This window comes from Nicotiana sylvestris, chromosome 2 (genome assembly GCF_000393655.2).
Source record: "Nicotiana sylvestris chromosome 2, ASM39365v2, whole genome shotgun sequence".
In the NCBI taxonomy this organism is placed as follows: Eukaryota; Viridiplantae; Streptophyta; class Magnoliopsida; order Solanales; family Solanaceae; genus Nicotiana; species Nicotiana sylvestris.
In genome coordinates, this window is record NC_091058.1 from 110,336,062 (window position 1) to 110,356,929 (window position 20,868).

The following is a 20,868-nucleotide window of genomic DNA, read 5'->3' on the forward strand; positions in this document are numbered from 1 at the left end:
GATAAACATTACCTCCGGTAGAAGATTATCCATACCGGGTATAATAAGCTTATCCTTTCAGTACCCAGTTATGGATAAACATTACCCCCGGTAGAAAATTATCCATACCGGATATAATAAGCTTATCCTTTCAGTACCCAGTTATGGATAAACATTACCCCCGATAGAAGATTATCCATATCAGGTATAATAAGCTTATCTTTTCAGTACTTCGTTATGGATAAACATTGCTCTCAGTAGAAGATTATCCATATCTGGTATAGTAGTAGCTTACACAACAGCTTCCTTTCTTCTATAAATAGAAGAGATTTCAGTTCATTATGTACATCAGTTTGAATTCGAATAATATATCAGTTTCTCTCTATACTTGTCTTTACTTTATAATCTTTATTTTATAACAGGTAGAAATTAATGGAATGCGTCCAAAGCTCCTTCGAGCACCGTGCCTACCTTCCTGCCCGACAATCTATCTATATATATACATATACATATAAGAGGGGGAAAAAGTGCTGACTTGGCACCTCTCTTTGCCTTGGAAAGGCATTTATCTTTTTTGTCAAATTTTTGGCCTTTTTACTATCATTTTTCTACAAAATCAGAGGATAAAAAAATGTAAATAAACGGTTGGCTACACCAAAAGACATAACGGATGTAACCCCGAAAGAATGTAACGTATAAGTTATGTCTCTATTCAAACTATAAATGGTGTTGTGTAAATGTGAGATTGAGGCAACTGTGAGTATGCCATGAAAGTTTTTAGAGGAGTTACTTTCCTTTCAAAGGGTTACGTCTTCCCAAGGTGGAGGTTTCTTTCTCTTAAACTCCTGCTTCTTTCTCATTTTCATTAACTCACTCACCAAAATATATGCTTTCATTTTTGTTGATTTTTTCCTGATCATGTTAAATTATCAACTTTGTTCTCTAAAAATATTACTGTGAGGCGGCTATGACAGTTATTACTTTACTTTGTGTTTATGGCATTTAACTTTTTTGATTTTCTATGTTTTCAGATGCTCTTTACGGAGGTTCAAGGCTAACTAATTTGTGGTTTGTTCATATTTCCTTTTATTGTCCCTTTTCTTTATAACTTCTCCTTCTTTCAGTTATAAAACAACATTGTTTTGTGTGTAAATCTTTTAGCAATGGCACAAGGATTAATATACATTTAATTTACTTATAACAACAAAAAAAATCAGTCCATCCATCTATCTATATATGCATAATTGTGGACTCTTCCAGTTATATAGTAAGTCTCATTATCATGAATTGATTTTATCATTTCCATAACTTTTTCCCTTTTTTTCCTCTCAAATTTCTGTCATTCCAATTTATGTTACAAGTCCAAAAAGCATGTCCCTTCAGTGATGAAAAATAACTCCAACGGTCATTACTACTAAAGTTACAACCGTTTCTTCCCCTAAGACTAAAGATAACCCAGTGTGCCACATTTTAATATTTGTGAACACTCTCAATTAGTCAATACTTATACTGAATTGCTTTAACAAGTATGTTCCCTTCCAATTTCCATCACTCTTTCTACACACACATTAAAACAATAGAATATATGTTAGAAACTAATTAAATTATGAAGGATGGTTAGTTAATTGGTTAGCTGCTAATAGCGAATAGACGGCCTACACACACATAGGATTTTTTTGTAGATCATATTTTAAATTCTTTGAAATGTTTGGTAAAATATCTGAAGGACAATTTTGTACAAAGATAAAATAGGAGGATAATTATGAAAAAAAGCTGAAATAAATAACATAGGCCGATGAGAATAAGGTAAGTTATATAATGTCCCAACCAAAAGAAAAGAATTAGTATAATGCGATTCCAAGGTAAGAAATCTCTTTGATAATTCATATTCGTCATCTTAGAATTTTAATTTCTGATTTTATAATTTTTTTCTCCTTTTTCTGTTTTTACTTTTCCTCTAATTTTGTTTTATTTTATAACTAAGCGAGTTAAAATGCTTTTAATGCGTGCTAGAGTGTGACTTTTTATTTTCTCTTAATATTTCATCTAGATAAGTCATACATGTGAAGAAAATTATAGTCGTCTTATTTTTGTCTTCTTCATTTCATTAAAGAATGAGAATCCATAATTCTTTGTGCTAATTTATGGTGCGAGGAGCCGGAAACGAAGCCATGAGAAGAAAGAAGACAGTTCACAAGACAACTGCAAGTCTACAAGTATACAGCATATGGAAAAATACTACACAACACTTATCTTTTTCTTATTTTCCTAATTATAGATTTAATCATGTTCTACATTATTATTCTAATAGTTCATTGCTAAGTGGAAGGAGAATAAAAGAAATAAATATAATGAAAGACAATTGGTACATTGCCTCTCTCGGGAAAGATGGCCCAATTTCTCTCTCTTTTTTCTTTTTTTTTGATTTCAATTTTCTTTATTTTTTTCAGGGGTCTAGAAGGCTAAAAGATAGGGAGAAGAAAGTCGAGCCTCTAATTGACTTGGACGCATAAATAATTCTCAAAATAGTCAAAGTGCTATTCAATTAGCGAAGAACCAAGTGTATCATGCAAGGACGAAGCACATTGATGTTCGGTATCATTTCGTACGAGAAATCATAGAAGAAGGTGGAGTCACGGTGAAGAAAATTCATACTACAGAGAATCCTGCTGATATGCTGACAAAGGTGGTGACTGCGGTCAAGTTTCAACATTGTTTGGATTTGATCAACATTGTTGAACACTGAAGATTGAAGATGAAGACACAACCAAAATTTGTTATTGAGAGAGAATTGAAAATGTGGAATTTTGCCAAGGTGGAGATTTGTTGAAGTTTGGCAAAATGCCAAAGTCCCACATTGGTTGGGAGTTAAGTTTGGGGGGGATTTTTCCCCTATAAAAGAAGGCCTAATGTTTAGGATTGAAATACACCTCTCATTTGCCTTCTCATCTGTTTAAGGCATTTGTATCTTCTCTCTTTAGTATTATTTCACTTGTATTTTTGGAGTGAAATAAAATATTGGTTGTGTCCGAGGAGTAGGCAAAATTAGCCGAACCTCGTAAATTCTGGTGTTCCCTTTATTGTTGCTTTATTGTCTTATTTATTATTTGGTGGCTGTCATAATTTTTGGTATAGTAGTTGTGACTTATTCACACTATATACATTTGGCTTCCGCAACAATTGGTATCAGAGCCAAGGTACTGTCTAAGTATGCTCTGTGGTTGCAGCATAGTCTGATCTTCCACATCAGAAAAGATTTATCTTGGTAACTGAGTCAAGGTTCTGTCTGAGTATGCTCTGTGGTTGCAGCTTAGTCTGATCTTCTACATCAGAAAGGAAATAATCTTGATTTGTGTCGTCAGCTATTAAATAATATTTGTGTCAAATATGGGAGACAATAAACAAGAAGAATCTACATCAAGTGTCAACAATACGTCATCATTGGCATCTTCGCTTATGACAAGAATTGTGTCAAATGCGAAATTTGCGGTAGAAATTTTTGACGGGTCCGGACATTTTGGGATGTGGCAAGGCGAGGTTCTAGATGTCCTTTTTCAACAAGGGCTAGATCTGGCCATTGAAGAAAAGAAACCAGATGTTATTGGAGAAGAAGATTGGAGAATTATCAACCGTGTTGCTTGCGGTACCATTCGATCCTACCTTGCTAGAGAGCAGAAATATCCATACACAAAGGAAACTTCTGCAAGTAAATTATGGAAAGCACTGGAGGATAAATTTTTGAAGAAAAACAGTCAAAATAAATTGTACATGAAGAAGAGACTGTTTCACTTCACCTATGTTCCTGGTACCACGATGAATGAACATATCACCAGTTTCAATAAGTTGGTCACAGATTTGCAAAATATGGATACAACTTATGATGATGGTGACTTGGCCTTGATGTTGTTGGCGTCACTTCCTGATGAGTACGAGCACCTTGAAACTACTCTACTCCATGGAAATGACGAAGTTTCTCTCAGAGAAGTTTGTTCGGCTTTGTACAGCTATGAACAAAGAAAGCGAGAAAAACAGAAGGGCGGAGAAGGAGAAGCACTATTTGTGAGGGGTCGTCCTCAAAATCAAACGAGGACAAAGAAGGGAAGATCCAAGTCAAGATCCAGACCCAGCAAAGATGAATGTGCCTTTTGTCGAGAAAAAGGGCACTGGAAGAAAGACTGTCCGAAGTTGAAGAATAAGGCCAAATATAATAATGGAAAGGCCATTATGGATTCAAATGTAGCTGATTGTGATGATTCAGACTTCTCATTAGTTACAATAGAGTCATCAACATCATCAGACATATGGTTGATGGACTCGGCTTGTAGCTATCATATGTGTCCCAACAGGGACTAGTTCGTAGATTTTCAAGAAGGAGAATATGGAATCATTCACACAGCGGATAACAACCCTCTTACCTCATATGAGATTGGTTCAATACGATTAAGGAACCACGATGGAATGATCAGAACATTAACAGATGTTCGATATGTACCAGACTTGAAGAAGAATCTCATCTCTGTGGGAGCCCTTGAATCAAAAGGGTTCAAAATCATTGCAGAAAATGGAGCGATGAGAGTATGCTCAGGTGCACTAGTGGTAATGAAGGCTAATCGGAAGAATAATAATATGTACCGCTATCGTGGCAGTACAGTTATTGGGACAGCGACAGTGACATCCAGTGACGACAAAGAGGCAGAAGCAACCAAGCTATGACACATGCGCTTGGGACATGCTGGAGGAAAATCCTTGAAAACTCTATCAGATCAAGGATTGTTAAAAGGAGTCAAGGCTTGCAACTTGGAGTTTTGTGAGCATTGTGTTAAAGGGAAACAGACAAGGGTTAAATTTGGTATAGCGATCCATAATACTAAAGGCATTTTGGATTATGTACACTCTGATGTTTGGGGTCCTTCCAAAACACCTTCATTGGGTGGGAAGCACTATTTTGTAACCTTTGTTGATGATTTTTCCCGAAGAGTATGAGTGTATACAATGAAGAGCAAAGATGAAGTGTTGGAAATTTTTCTCAAATGGAAGACGATGGTGGAGAATCAAACAGGAAAGAGGATCAAGTGTATTCGCACAGACAATGGAGGTGAATACAAAAATGATCATTTCAATAAGGTCTGTAAAAATGATGGCATCGTCCGACACTTCACTGTTAGACATACACCACAACAGAATGGAGTGGCAGAACGTATGAACCGAACCTTGCTGGAGAAGGTACGGTGTATGTTGTCCAATGCTGGCTTGGGCAAAGAATTTTGGGCTGAAGCAGTTACATATGCATGCCACCTCATTAATCTCTTACCATCTGCTGCTATTGATGGCAAGACACCATTTGAAAAATGGTATGGAAAGCCTGCTGTAGATTATGACTCTTTGCACGTGTTTGGCTCAACTGCATATTATCATGTGACAGAGTCAAAATTGGATCCAAGGGCAAAGAAGGCTATTTTTATGGGAATTACTTCTGGAGTCAAAGGATATCGCTTATGGTGTCCTATGACAAAGAAAGTAATATTCAGCAGGGATGTTACCTTTGATGAATCTGCTATGGTAAATAAGGTAACAGAAGATACCAAACAAAATGAAGGTGCTTCTAAGCAGGTGGAGTTTGAGGGAAAATTTATTTTTCCTACACAAGAAGCAGAGGAGGAAACAAATGAAGATTACCCTCTGGAAGGAGAGCCAGTAGAGGAGATTCCAACTCAGGAACCTCAACAACAACTTGAATCAATAGCAACCAGCAGGCCAAAAAGAACAATAACGAAACCTGTTCGTCTCATAGAGACGGTTGCTTGTGCAACCTCAATTGTAGCTGATGATGTTCCTACTACTTATAAAGACGTTGTCCAAAGTTCAGAAGAAGATAAGTGGAGGATTGCCATGAATGATGAAATACAGTCCCTTCATCAGAATCATACATGGAGATTGGCCAATCTCCCGAAGGGAAAGAAAGCAATTGGGTGCAAATGGGTATTTGCAAAGAAGGAAGGATTTCCTAACCAAGTAGATGTTCGCTACAAAGCAAGATTGGTGGCCAAAGGATATGCTCAAAAGGAGGGAATTGATTACAATGAAGTGTTTTCTCCAGTTGTAAAACATTCCTCCATTAGAATTATGTTGGCTTTGGTAGCACAATTGGATTTGGAACTAGTTCAGATGGATGTAAAAACTGCGTTTTTACATGGAAACTTGGAGGAGGAAATCTACATGACTCAGCCAGAAGGATTCAAAGTTGCTGGAAAAGAAAATATGGTGTGCAAACTTGAAAAATCGTTGTACGGATTGAAACAATCTTCTAGACAATGGTACAAGCGATTTGACGAGTTTATGTTGCGGCAAGGGTACAAGAGAAGCAAATACGATCATTGTGTGTATTTGCACAAGCTTAAAGATGGTTCCTTTGTATATCTTCTCCTATATGTTGATGATATGTTGATAGCTTCCAAGAATTTGGAAGAAATTGATAAGTTGAAGATTCAACTGAAGAAGGAGTTCGAGATGAAGGATTTGGGTGAGGCAAAGAAAATTCTTGGCATGGAGATAATTAGAGATAGACGTTCAAAGAAACTCTGTTTATCTCAAAAGGAATATTTGAAGAGAGTACTTCAACGTTTTGGCATAGATGACAAGACTAAGCCAGTTAGTACTCCACTTGCTTCCCATTTTAAGCTAAGTACTACTATGTCGCCAATGGATGAAGCTGAACGAGAGTATATGTCAAAGGTACCATACGCAAATGCTGTTGGTAGCTTGATGTATGCAATGGTTTGCACAAGGCCTGACATTTCACAAGCTGTTGGAGTTATTAGCAGATATATGCACAATCCAGGGAAGGAGCATTGGCAAGCTGTGAAGTGGATTCTACGGTATATTCATAATACTGTAGATGTCGGGTTAGTTTTTGAGCAGGAAGACAATCAGTCTGTAGTTGGATATTGTGACTCAGATTTTGCGGGTGATCTGGACAAACGAAGATCAACTACTGGTTATGTGTTTACTTTTGCAAAGGCACCAGTTAGTTGGAAGTCTACTTTGCAGTCAACAGTTGCTTTGTCTACAACAGAGGCAGAGTACATGGCTATTACAGAGGCTGTGAAAGAGGCAATTTGGCTTCAAGGATTGCTAAAGGAGCTTGGTGTTGAACAAAAAGGTATCACAATTTTTTGTGATAGTCAAAGTGCTATTCAATTAGCGAAGAACCAAGTTTATCATGCAAGGACGAAGCACATTGATGTTCGGTATCATTTCGTACGAGAAATCATAGAAGAAGGTGGAGTCACGGTGAAGAAAATTCATACTACAGAGAATCCTGCTGATATGCTGACAAAGGTGGTGACTGCGGTCAAGTTTCAACATTGTTTGGATTTGATCAACATTGTTGAACACTGAAGATTGAAGATGAAGACACAACCAAAATTTGTTATTGAGAGAGAATTGAAAATGTGGAATTTTGCCAAGGTGGAGATTTGTTGAAGTTTGGCAAAATGCCAAAGTCCCACATTGGTTGGGAGTTAAGTTTGGGGGGGATTTTTCCCCTATAAAAGAAGGCCTAATGTTTAGGATTGAAACACACCTCTCATTTGCCTTCTCATCTGTTTAAGGCATTTGTATCTTCTCTCTTTAGTATTATTTCACTTGTATTTTTGGAGTGGAATAAAATATTGGTTGTGTCCGAGGAGTAGGCAAAATTAGCCGAACCTCGTAAATTCTGGTGTTCCCTTTATTGTTGCTTTATTGTCTTATTTATTATTTGGTGGCTGTCATAATTTTTGGTATAGTAGTTGTGACTTATTCACACTATATACATTTGGCTTCCGCAACAATTGGTATCAGAGCCAAGGTACTGTCTAAGTATGCTCTGTGGTTGCAGCATAGTCTGATCTTCCACATCAGAAAAGATTTATCTTGGTAACTGAGTCAAGGTTCTGTCTGAGTATGCTCTGTAGTTGCAGCTTAGTCTGATCTTCTACATCAGAAAGGAAATAATCTTGATTTGTGTCGTCAGCTATTAAATAATATTTGTGTCAAATATGGGGGACAATAAACAAGAAGAATCTACATCAAGTGTCAACAATACGTCATCATTGGCATCTTCGCTTATGACAAGAATTGTGTCAAATGCGAAATTTGCGGTAGAAATTTTTGACGGGTCCGGACATTTTGGGATGTGGCAAGGCGAGGTTCTAGATGTCCTTTTTCAACAAGGGCTAGATCTGGCCATTGAAGAAAAGAAACCAGATGTTATTGGAGAAGAAGATTGGAGAATTATCAACCGTGTTGCTTGCGGTACCATTCGATCCTACCTTGCTAGAGAGCAGAAATATCCATACACAAAGGAAACTTCTGCAAGTAAATTATGGAAAGCACTGGAGGATAAATTTTTGAAGAAAAACAGTCAAAATAAATTGTACATGAAGAAGAGACTGTTTCACTTCACCTATGTTCCTGGTACCACGATGAATGAACATATCACCAGTTTCAATAAGTTGGTCACAGATTTGCAAAATATGGATACAACTTATGATGATGGTGACTTGGCCTTGATGTTGCACGTAACATTTGAACCATTTTATCTACCAGAATGATCTCTGCAATATCTTATTCGCTGATGAAATCTCCTATACAAGTTTGTAGATTTACATAGATATCCTAGATTCTGACATACTGTGTATGGTTGGGAACCGCACTTGGTATAAGTTTGCCTCGATGAGCAGATCCTTTGAAAGAAGGGACAAACTATGACTCTTGCTAGTAAAAGTGCATACAGTTAACTAATAGCCTGTTTGGCCAAGTTTATTTTGGGGCAAAAGTGCTTTTTTTTTTCTTTTCTCAAAAGCACTTTTAGCCTCAATTTGAGGTGTTTGACCAAGCTTCTGGAAGTAAAAAAAGTGATTTTGAGGAGAAGCAGAAAAAAGTAGCTTCTCTCAAAAAGCACTTTTTTGAGAAACACTTTTGAGAAAAATACACTTAGAAACAGTTTTTGAAAGCTTGGCCAAACACTAATTGCTGTTCAGAAGTACTTTTCAAACTAATTAGCCAAACACAAACTGTTTCTCACCAAAAGTACTTTTGAAAAAAAACACTTCTCAAAATAAGCTGATTTTTGCAGCTTGGCCAAATGGGCTGGGTACATGTCAACCTTCCATTTCGTTGGCCCGCTTTACTTGAGTCAGAAACTTTTTTAATCATTTTTTGGACAAAAAACACTTTTGTACTACTTTAAAAAAAAGTTACATAAATAAGTAAAACGCAGTATTATACTGCGAATTACTTTAACGGAAATTTTGCCGTTAAAGTAATTCGCAGTATAGTACTGCGTTTTACTTAAAAAATTTTTTTTTGTAATTCGCAGTACTATACTGCGTTTTACTAAGATACATTTGTAAAACGCAGTATAATAATGCGTTTTACATTAAATAATTGTGTTGTACTCTAGTTTTTGCCCCCAAAGTATAATGAACTGACATAACAATAATTCAATACATAAAACGTAGTATTGTACTACGTTTTACATAGAAAAATTCTACACCCCAACGTCGGACTTGCCTTATTTAAAGGCGTTTCAATTTTATAAAAATTCATTCAATACTTTATTTCAAACTTACGTTCATACTTCTCTCTTCTTCTTATCAATTATTTTTTTACAATGTCTAAAGTGGCAAAAATAAGGGTTTCACTATATTGAGGGGGGGGGGAGGGTGAGGTTGTGTTGGAGAATAACTCTGTGAGGTATTGCTCACCTCCACAATGTCATGTTAAATTGCCGCTTACTGTGGAGTACGATAAATTGGTATCGTTGTTACGTAAAAAAATGAATGAGAGGAGGCGTTCGGTTAACCTTAAAATAATCGGTAGATTTCGGTATTCAGTGACTCCGTAGGGGTTTGCTTATTATTCTAAGTTTAACATCGAGGATGATGAAACTCTTAGAGATTTTTTGCTGATTCCGGATGAATATAGGGAATTTATTGTAATAAAATTATTGGAAATGTACGTCAAGGTGGAAGACGTTCCCAATAATGAGGGCGTGCATAGTAGGGATAACCCCCAGTCATCGGGTGGTTATTCTGGAGCAGTTTTTGCCGGACAGATTGGTGATGAAAGAGCTTGCCTTGATTTAAACTTGTCACCACCGGCGAATGAGCAGCCACAAAATAATTTTTCGACTTTAGATAATCAACAAGACGACTGGTAAACTTCAATTTTACTACGCTTTAGCGATGTTTAATTTATGTTTTAATTGGATTTGTATTAACACTCATATTTTTCATAGGGGGTACCGTCCGGATATGAATTTTACAAGTTATGACCCTGCCCCTAGTTGGAATATGCGTAGTTCTGGAGTATTGGACCATGGTGGTCCATCTGGGAGTCATCACCAACAAGAAAATATCCATCATGAAACGTCAAGACAGTACGACTTGTAAGTAAAGTGATATAGCTATATCTAAAGTATTTATCTAGTTGGGTAACTTATCATTTTGTTCTTTATGTGCAGTGAAAACGAGCTTCTTGAAGCTCCTGACCTCACACAGTTGCCCATAGACGACGTATTTACTCGTGATTTGGCAGATGCGCAGAGTCAGGAAGATGATAGTGATTATGACAACAATGCGGATGAGTCTGGGGATGACACACCCTTCCATGATGAGGGTGATGATGAGGAGGAAGTGAATGTTGAACCTGAGTTGACGAGGGAGCATGTTCCTCCACCTCCAGCTTGACCAAGAGTATACGAGTCCCACGTGCCATTTCATGAGCGGAATATTCCCTACCTTGATAATTTGCCAAGCATGTCGAACGTGGATGCCCTCACAAGGGATGATGATGAATTTCGGTCAGCGATGTGGGATGAGTCTAGACCAGCTGTTCTGACAAAGGGCATGTATTTCCCTGATAAAGCTCGCCTAATTAGGGCTGTAAAAATCTACAGTATAAGAGAGTGTCGTGAGATGACGGTAAGTGAGTCAACTACGGAGAAATACAAGGCTGTATGCCGTAGAGACTTTATGGGTTGTCACTGGATGTTGCGTGCCACCAAGAAGAAATCAGGTTTTGAGGCCCGGTAGCACCGAGTTATCCTTAATTATTATTCGTGTCAATTTTAACATTTTTACAATTGTGTGTGCTAGCTTAATAAATTAAATAATTAATTATGTTTACAATTGGACTGAATAATTATGTATGAGTTCCAGACTCGATTTTTGAGGCCCGGTAGCACCGAGTTATCCCTAATTATTATGCGTGTCAATTTTAACATTTTTAGAATTGTGTGTGCTAGCTTAATAAATTAAATAATTAATTATGTTTAAAATTGGACTGAATAATTATGTATGGGTTCCAGGCTCAATATTTGAGTTAATTATACAACATATAGGCATTTGTTACTTTTGTAAGTTTATTGTTATAAATTAAATAATTAATTTTGTAAAGTGTAATTGGATAGAGTTTGCAATTACTACATACTTAAACTACATAGACTCTACGCTAAAAGGCTATATATTTTTACTACACTAAAAGGCTCTATATTTTACTACACTAAAAGACTATATTTTACTACGCTAAAAGACTATTTATTTTACTACGCTAAAAGGTCACTATTACATATAAAAACAACTAACATAAAATACAAATATGAACAACAAACAAAATAAATAATATTAATTTTTTAACAATACAAATAATTTATCAAATTTTAACAATTTTTTGTACCAAAGCTAATAAATCAATCCGGGTATAAATAAGATACAAATTTAAACACAAACATAACACAAATTAACATGGAAACACATTAAACAATACAAATATGCATGTACTATACGAGTTTCGACATAAACAAAATTGAAATACCTCGATTTAAGTTTTTTAAATTTGATTGAAATCGAATTTTTGCACCCGAAAGAAGGAATCCAAAGCTTGTCTTGTATGTGAGACCTACACTCCTTGCTCTTTAGGTGAAGGGTGGGGCCCAAATTTTTATTTTTTTGAAGTTTGACGCGGGGGGGGGGGGGGTAGCAGAATCGAAGGTAAACGGTTTTCTTCGGTTCAGTGGTCCAAGGAAGAAGAAGGGGCTATATTTTATTGAAGTTGTTCGCAGTATTATACTGCGTTTTAAGTAAAACACAGTATAATACTGCGAACAACTTTAATAAAATATAGTTGGGCCCAACATCTTAGTAAAACACAGTATAGTACTGCGAATTACAAAAAAAATAATTTTTTAAGTAAAACGCAGTACTATACTGCGAATTACTTTAACGGCAAAATTTCCGTTAAAGTAATTCGCAGTATAATACTGCGTTTTACTCATTTATGTAACTTTTTTTTTTAAAGTAGTACAAAAGTATTTTACTACATTTCCCCTTGTTATTATTCCCACCTTCATTAAACAACAGTTGATTGATTAAAAGATCACTGGCTAGAGAAGATGCAACAAAACAAAGCTTGAGGAGCTTACCATCACCATCTACCACAGGAAGCCGGCAATATTTCGTTTTCAGTAAAAGTCTGACAGTAAAAGAAAGAAATACATTAAACTGTTTGCTGTCTCATCCAATAAAAAGCAAGACAACATGTAACGTGAACGGAAGGAACATAGTAATAAATAAATGACAGAACCTTGCTGCATCCTCAAGATTGGTAGATTCACGAACTACTAATGGAGCAGGTGTCATCAGATCACCAACCACTTTCCCCAGCAACTTTTGAATCTCATTGAATGTCTGCAATTATTATTCAGAATGAGACAAAGCTTGATTAGCTTTGGTATACTGTGTGATGCAGTTAACATGATACATAATCAATTGCATTTTAGCTGTTCTTCCACACAGCAAAAAGATGACAGGCTAACTCCAAGCGAGCCACCCCATTTATTAATACCATTACAAGGACGCCGAAAGGCCTGAAAATTGCTTTTACAGGAGTGAACTGAAGGTAGTCTAGGGTAAAAGGTCTATCTTTGGGGAAGCAGACCCAACTTTTGGACAACAGGAAACATGGAGCATCTAGTCAAAATACTTTCATTTCATGTGACACTATTTTTTTTAGTAGTCCGTTGTAGAAAGAATGACACATCTCTATATTTGAAAGCAATTTTAACTTTAAAATTTTCATTTACCCTAGATAGCATGTTTTTAATTATAGCCACAAAAATGTCATGGAAGGTTTAAGATCATAAGTTTTCCTGAAACCCATGCTCAATCAACCCGCAGTAAGAAGATGAACTCAGTACGACCATAGAAGCTAATCAGCAGACAGATCATTATGAGATTGGAAATAGGATAGATGCATTATTAGATACTACAGCAAAACCCAGAGGCAGTTCAGTAGGTTTCATCAGCCATTAATTACATCTTACAAATAACAGGCCTTTTTTTTCTGAATTCAATGCCACAAACACCTAAACTGCACAAAGTTGACTTCATGTGATATGTTAGAAGTCGGGAGCATCCATATGCAAGATCAGTGTGCAACGATGAATTTGAAGTCCACATATTGAATTCTTGTGGTTGAAATAGGAATATTTAAGGCACTCATGTGAGGCAAACTCTTATCAAATATTTGTAAAGGATTTCATGTCTAAAATAAAAATTTGTATGGAATTAGCACCGTCAAGTATTTTTACAAACGTATGTACTCCATAAACAGTAAAAGGGCATTAAAATTTTCTTACTTTCCAATTGCTGTCTACTTCAGGAAACATGTCTGCATCAACTGTTCCTGTACCTAAGAGAAGTATTTGGACAATTAACATCATATCAGTATTTTAGTATATCAGTTTAATCAAATGGAGAAGGGGAATACAGAAAAAGTGGAGGATTAACAAACCCACCAGAAAAGAGAAGAAAGTTCCATTCTTCCATCCTTATCAAGAACGCCAGCTTGTTAGCTGCTCAAATGCTAATTTCTTAATGATTACTCAACTAATGGGATAAAAAATTCAATCTTGAACAATCCAAACTGGACTTAATGTTAGGGGACTATGTTGTAACTGTTAACTGTTAAGCCTATTCTTTCATGCCCCACATCCACAGAATCAAGTTGTTGTGATGCCCGTAAATATCAATACTCCTCTTGCATAAGTAAATTAGTTTTCCATATAAGAACTTTTCTAGGCAGCAAGAATGAATCTTTTCAGGAAATTCCATTTTCAGATAACCAAAATCTAAGGAAGTAGATGTAGAAAAGAAGAAAAAAACAACTGCTCCTTTTATCATTCGACCACTGCCTGAGGTTGGGGTTCTAAGCTGGTGCAGTAGTGACATGTTTCTTGCATGGCTAATTAAAGGGGACAGAGCAAATAGTGCACAGTACACCAAGAGAGAACTAATTGTGCTTTTGGAAAGATTGCTTTCAAGGCAAGAATGATATCAAAGTGAAAAACAAAATACAGGATAAATGAAATATAAGATGAACATGTGGAATGGGAATGCACTATACCTTCACAAGGGGTAAAACAAACCACATATTCTTAATCCAAATAAACTTTCAGTACTGGATAATGTTATCCAAATAAAGAGAGAAGATAAGCCCCAGAGAGGCTTTCAATACGAGTTCGGCTAGAGTTATAAAAAGTCCCAAAGCAGTTCAAGCACAATAAGGAATTAGGGAAATCTTAGTTTATTTTTCACCTTATAACCAGAAGATTTGAACAGACCAAGTTTTTACTAGAACTTTAGCTAGAGTTCATAAAGATCCAAAATAAAATAAGGAATTAGGAAACCATAATTTATTTTCAACTTATAACCATAAAGTAAGGCTAACAACATATTTAAACACACTCTGTTTATAACTGAGTATAACCTCAAATATGATAACAACATATTTAAACACTGCAAGAAAAAAGATTTGGAATTTGTTCCTGTTTGACGGACATTCCAAGTCACAAATATTATGCCAAAATATTCGAGGTATAAGAAAGTTCACCACTAAGATAGGTGGGATCAAACTAGAGAGACATGTAATTGGTACATGTTCACGAAGGAAAAAAAAGAAAGAGATGCACTATACTCATCTCGAACATAAAGCTTGCCTGGAGTATGAAGGCAAACAAATTATGGAAGACTTTAGAATCCCAAAACTTAAAATCTAAACATTGTCTGTAGACGGGTATAGTGGACTATATTCCATTTCTCCATATGCCAGTCCACAGCAAACATACCAGCTACTTGCCAAACACGTTCAAGGTTTCAACGAAAACGGTCCAGAAAAAAATATTGGCCAAATACCGATAGAATTTGTTGTAATCTCCGCATGAAAATCATCATAGCATCACCATTTAAGAAAATTTACCTGATATAGAGTCAAGCGCCAATAGATCATAGTCAGAAACAAGACCAACCTGTACCAAGAAAGAGCTTCTGACTTTTGAGTGTTTTGATGAGACAAAATAATATTACCCTTAGCACATCTTTGAACTGAATATCCTGAATCAAATCTATAGAGAAGTGGCCATACCTTTTGCATTATAGTACTGCAATTACATATTGCATTATTCAGTTAATAAATTTCTCATAATTAATAGTTTTGATGCATACTAGATACCCGATAAAAGGATCATCCACTAAATATTTGATTTACCAAAAGTGGATGGAAACCATACAAGCTAGAGAAGAAATTCGTATTGGTATGCAGTCAAAATATTTCAAGTAATAAGCTGTCAAAACAAAAGAACTTTTCTACAGACACCTGTTGCCAGAAGACACTATAGCATCAGATTTACTTTACCAATGTTTTAAAAACAGATTCATGTTGTCATCTTATAATAACGAAACAAAGGAGAAGAGGAATTAAACAAATATTAGTTGCCATAAGAATTTTTAGCATTAGCTTTTCCTTACCTGCTTTGTGGTTTGAAACATGATTCATTCACAGATATAAGCCAGAAAAGAAAACATGTGATTGCACATTAAATCAGAAGAAGAAAATATCTCCCGAGTAAAGCTTTTGATGTACTAATTAATTTGGATGATAGCTATAAGCCTAAAAATCCATTCACAAATATAAGCCAGAAAAGAAAACATGTGATTGCACATTAAATGAGAAGAAGATAACATCTCCCGAGTAAAGCTTTTGATGTACTAATTAATTTGGATGGTAGCTATAAGCCTATAACAGATCTACAAATTTTATGACTTAAAATATTTTAATGTAACATGTCAAGAAAAAGCATGTATCAATGTGTGAGAGCTAAAGCACATGAATTAGTCTCTAGTATGTTTATCATATTATTAACTAAGAGCTTGTTGATTAGAATATGATGCAAATTAAAAATCTATCCTAATGGTCATGCCCAATCACATGCACAGCAACTACTATCCTAAAAGTTCCAGAGTAGTAACTAGATGATCTATTTTTAACATTCGTGAACATTCCTCCATCATTGTAAATGACTAGCTTAGCCGTCTAATAAACAAAAGTTATGTGCAGTGTCAATAGTAATCTATATGGGTTTGATATGCTAAATTATCTTCTGTGTTTAACAAACTTCAGTTTGCACAAGATAGACACTTAAAGAAGTTAAAGGTTCCTAATGCCCAGCTTTGATGATATTAATTCAACTGAAACTTAATGGCAAATTAGCTTTCAGGTATGAAGTTAGTTTAAGAGATGTTCACAAGTGCTACATAAGCTGGGAAAGAGTCATCGAATAGGGGGTACTTGCACTCAATAAAGTGGGATCTACACTGGATATAGCAGCTAATATTGCAAATCAGAACTTACCAATTTCCAGTTATCATCAATTACAGGGAAACCAGTGATTCTGTGTTCCACTAGAGCTTCCAAGGCTGTTGCAGGAACTATCATGTATCAGATAGACTTCATGTATAGCAAGTAAAGATGAAATTTGAGTACAAAAGTACCTTCATCTACTGATGTTGTGGGCTTTACCACATGTAACTCCTCTTTTCTAGTCATGAAATCACCTACTGTATAGACACCATTTCTGGGCTGCCACAAGTGGAAAAGCTTATGATTTGGTGGACATTCATGGGGAAAAGGAACTTCTTGATGCAAGGGACAAATCATTTACTGTTAACTTTCGAAAACAAAAGGGCTCTCGGAAAAAAACAGATCCAAGACATTTAGCACCAAGTTTTGTTCAAGCAACAACTCGTGAGCAAGAAATTCACATGAGGAGCCAATACATATTGATCTCTCTGTCCCAAAATTTTAATCCATGTCTGCTCCCAAGGGTCAAATAAATAAATCTTTGTATAAGACATTTAAACGTATTCTGGTCATTCTGAAATAAAATGCCATTATAATTTATAATGCTTTCAGTGCAGTTCCTAAATATCTAATTTTATTTTTCTAAATACCTATCTCATTTTCAGTGAAAGTAATAGCAAAAAGTTACATGGTTCCTCCACATTCAGTTATGTTGCGCATATTTCAAATTTGAACTATGCCAAATTGCAACCTTACCTTTTCTTCTCTACCTCAATCCATAGGTTGAGGCTACCTTCAAATTAATCTGGATAAAAATACATACCAAGAAACTATGACTACAAAATTGTACTAACCTTGGGAATATTCACTTTGGCCAAGAATTTTGTGAAATAACGTTAAAACTGCTTGAGTTCAATTGCTACATTTCACATGGAGCTCTTCTCTCAATCAAATGAGATTGAATGCAGTTTCCCTTAAGTCACAACTTTTAGACTTAGGAGCGAGGGTAAGGGAATGCAAAGCTCTGTTGAGTTTTTACTTTTTAACTCAGTTTATCACTATTCAAACTTTTAAGGATCCCTTGAATGCCATATAATAAATTATTGCCAAAGGTTTTGACCTTGTTGATTTCTGTTTATTTTTATATTATGTATATTACCGCCTTGGAATTAAATCGAATTTTTCCAAAAAGTCCATCTAATACAATGTTGAAGAGTGAAGAAGAAGAAGACTAACAGGCAAGTAATATCATTTTAAAACATAATTTTATTTATATCAAGCACCCTGCTTTAACTTACCACATGTAAATGAATAGCCAAACCTTTACCATATCAACTAGAAGTCTATCCAAAATTTGAAGGTCAAGCTGATTTTTATGCATTTTGACTTTATTAGCATAACTGAAAAAAGAGTTAAGGATTGTCAATTTTAGATAGAGGAAGCACTACATTTTACTTGCCTTTTTTATTAACGCACTTTTCAAAAAGCATGAATGCCTGTTAACTAAATCCACGTATGCAGAAAGTAACTATGTAGCTTTAAGCTTTCACATATAGAGATAACTTTTAAAGTTCATTAATAGTTAATTATTTAATGCTAATGATTGATCGACTTCATGTTCATGTCTCGGTTTTAATTAATAAATCACAATTTTTAATTTAAATTATAAGTATAATCATAACCAGCACATAATTTAAGAGTCATTTTATCACTTCACAATGAGTTAAGTTTTAAGTGCTTAAGAAGTTTATCAAATACTCTAAACCTTCTAGAAACTTCAAATCCTATAATTCGTATGTGCCGGTGAAGATATGCCAAATTACTATATAAGTACATTCAAAGAGAATAGAGTTGCTTAAGTTAAGTTAAGCTAACCTAAGCTAAGAGTTCAATCAGGATTGTAGAATTGGATAAGGAAGCAAACCAGGACAGAATTGGACGTCAAAGTGTTGGCTGCAGCAAGGTGAAAGGTCTCGCGAGAGTCCGAAAGGCGTACCGGTAGGAAACATTTAGAGGAAGCAGCAAGTTTGTGGCTGGGCAGAGATAAGAGCAGGCAAGGCAGCTGGAGCTGGTGGTGGAATGCGGCGGATGCGCAGTGGAGACAGAGTGTCGACGGCGATATAGACGCCATCGACGAGAGAAGAATATGACAACGAACAGAGAGAAGATGTGGAAGTGAAGATGTAGCAGTAATGGCTTTGACGGAAATTGCGAAGCCAGTGCTCAGTAAGCAGAAGCGTATGGCTTCGTCAGTCGTCGATCGTCAGTCATCAGTTAGTTATTTTTTTATATGCTCGAGGAAAGATATTTTCGTTATACTCCCACGAGTTTGTTTTATTTACCAGACAGGCACACACTGTTGAAATGGGATTATTCTCAACTTGTTATTCAAACGTGATTTAAGTTATATACACTAATAGTATAAATATTTTTTTTGTATTAATAGTATATTTTAACATATAATAGAAGATTATTATCAATTTACTTATAATTATTTAAATAACTTAATTGTATAAAATATTTTCACTTTATTAATGCATAGTACTAAACTTATATAGTAATATAATTTGTATTAGAGGCGGATCTGTATGGGAGGGGATGGATTCGCGTAAATCCCTGCTTCCCTCCCTAAATTATGTATAGCACTTGTATTTTTTAGATTTCATTTTTAAATAAGCATGCATGAACTCATGCTCAAGTGAGCACTTTGGCTTAATGATTAATGAGTGCACCTTTACCTCCAAAGTCAGGGGTTTTATCCACACTTGCTCCCTCAGGCTTTTTAATTAGAAATACTTTTATTTTTTTTATTGTTTCATTTTCTTTCTGGTCACTCGACCTTAAGTTATTCTGTTTTTTTTGGTAATGAAGACATAAATTTAAAAAGTTAAGAATTATTATATATGGAGACAAGTCTCGGCGACATAGTGCCCGCTTCGTCTCTTTCAAAAGTAGATACAACAAAAGTAGGGGAAATAAAATAAATTTAGGCTTCCAAAAACATCCGAGCAGCTTCCTTGCTTAGCCAGCTTGTCTGCTACTTCATTTGCCTTCCTAAAGATGTACTTAAGTGACGGGTCCTCCATCTCCTGTAATAGCCCTCTGTGACCACGTGACTTTTGCTCGATGAAAAATACTCCTATATATTCACACACAAAAAAAATAGATTTGTTTTTAATTATTTTAATTTTATAGAATTTTTAGGAATTTTTTGCTAATTGTTGTTTGCATTTTGGTTGCATGTTTAATATTTTAAAATTATAAGAAAATATCCAAAATGTCTAAAAGTTCATTGCATAACATTTTAGTTTTATTTGCATTTAGGAATAAATTACATTATCAAGTAAAATCACAAAAATGACTATTTTTACATATTTAAACTTTTAGTCTTTAAAATTAGTATTTTTCTTTAGTTTTAAGTTAATTAATTGTAGAAAATAAATAAATAATTTTAGTTTTTACCAATTAGATTAATTTAGGACTCAATTTAGGTTTTATTTCATTATGTTTTAAAGTCAAAAAGAGAAAAAATAAGAAAGGAAAAGGGGCTTATTTTTGAAGTTAAATTGGATTGAGCCAGTCTAAATGACCCAAATTCCCCTTCACAAACCATCCAGCCCAGTTCCCATAACCCAGTCCGGTCCAATCCCCCAATTAAACCAAAACGACCCCGTTTAGCAACGACCAATGCCAACCTTTGATTTCCTTCGATCGTACGGCTGAGAACTAACCCACTCAAACCCTTATAATTGTCCGAACGGACCCCCCAAACCATAAAACCATCTCTCACTCTCTATCTCCCTCAACTCACAGAAACCCCAGTTGCCAACCGCCGTCACCGCCCACCGAAAATCGCTCACGGCGGCGGACACTCCAAACCACCCCAAAATTTAACCACACAATCTCCAGCCTCCCCTCATCACTATCCTACTACCAATTTCCTTAAACTCCCTGCCAAACGCCTTCAATTTAAGATCTAAGAAACTGAAACCCTAGTTTTTCTTATTTGTTCTTTTTCTTCTCCTTTGATTGGCCGTTTCAGTCACTCTATTCATCTAGCCTGCACAAGTTTTTCATTTCAAGAAGATCCAGCCAAAAATTTCAAGCCGGATCTCTTGAAACAAAAGACCTGTTGATGGTTAGGCATTGAGGATTTTAGGCGTCACAGCTCTTCTCATCCGTGTTGACTCAGAGTTGGTAAGATCTTTA

General features: G+C 35.6%; 1 protein-coding gene across 1 annotated transcript; it reads right to left on the reverse strand.

Annotated features, from left to right (window-relative positions):
* Positions 1-1,471: 1,471 nt before the first annotated feature.
* Positions 1,472-18,919, reverse strand: LOC104224458 (CBS domain-containing protein CBSX1, chloroplastic-like). The gene is made up of 9 exons (XM_070168130.1): positions 18,584-18,919; positions 16,851-16,938; positions 16,711-16,787; positions 15,280-15,328; positions 13,820-13,876; positions 13,661-13,713; positions 12,607-12,710; positions 12,446-12,495; positions 1,472-1,536 (listed from the first exon to the last, which is right to left on the reverse strand). Exons 1-9 carry the CDS (start codon positions 18,788-18,790, stop codon positions 1,499-1,501), a joined length of 723 nt encoding a protein of 240 aa, XP_070024231.1. The 5' UTR covers positions 18,791-18,919; the 3' UTR covers positions 1,472-1,498.
* Positions 18,920-20,868: the final 1,949 nt, after the last annotated feature.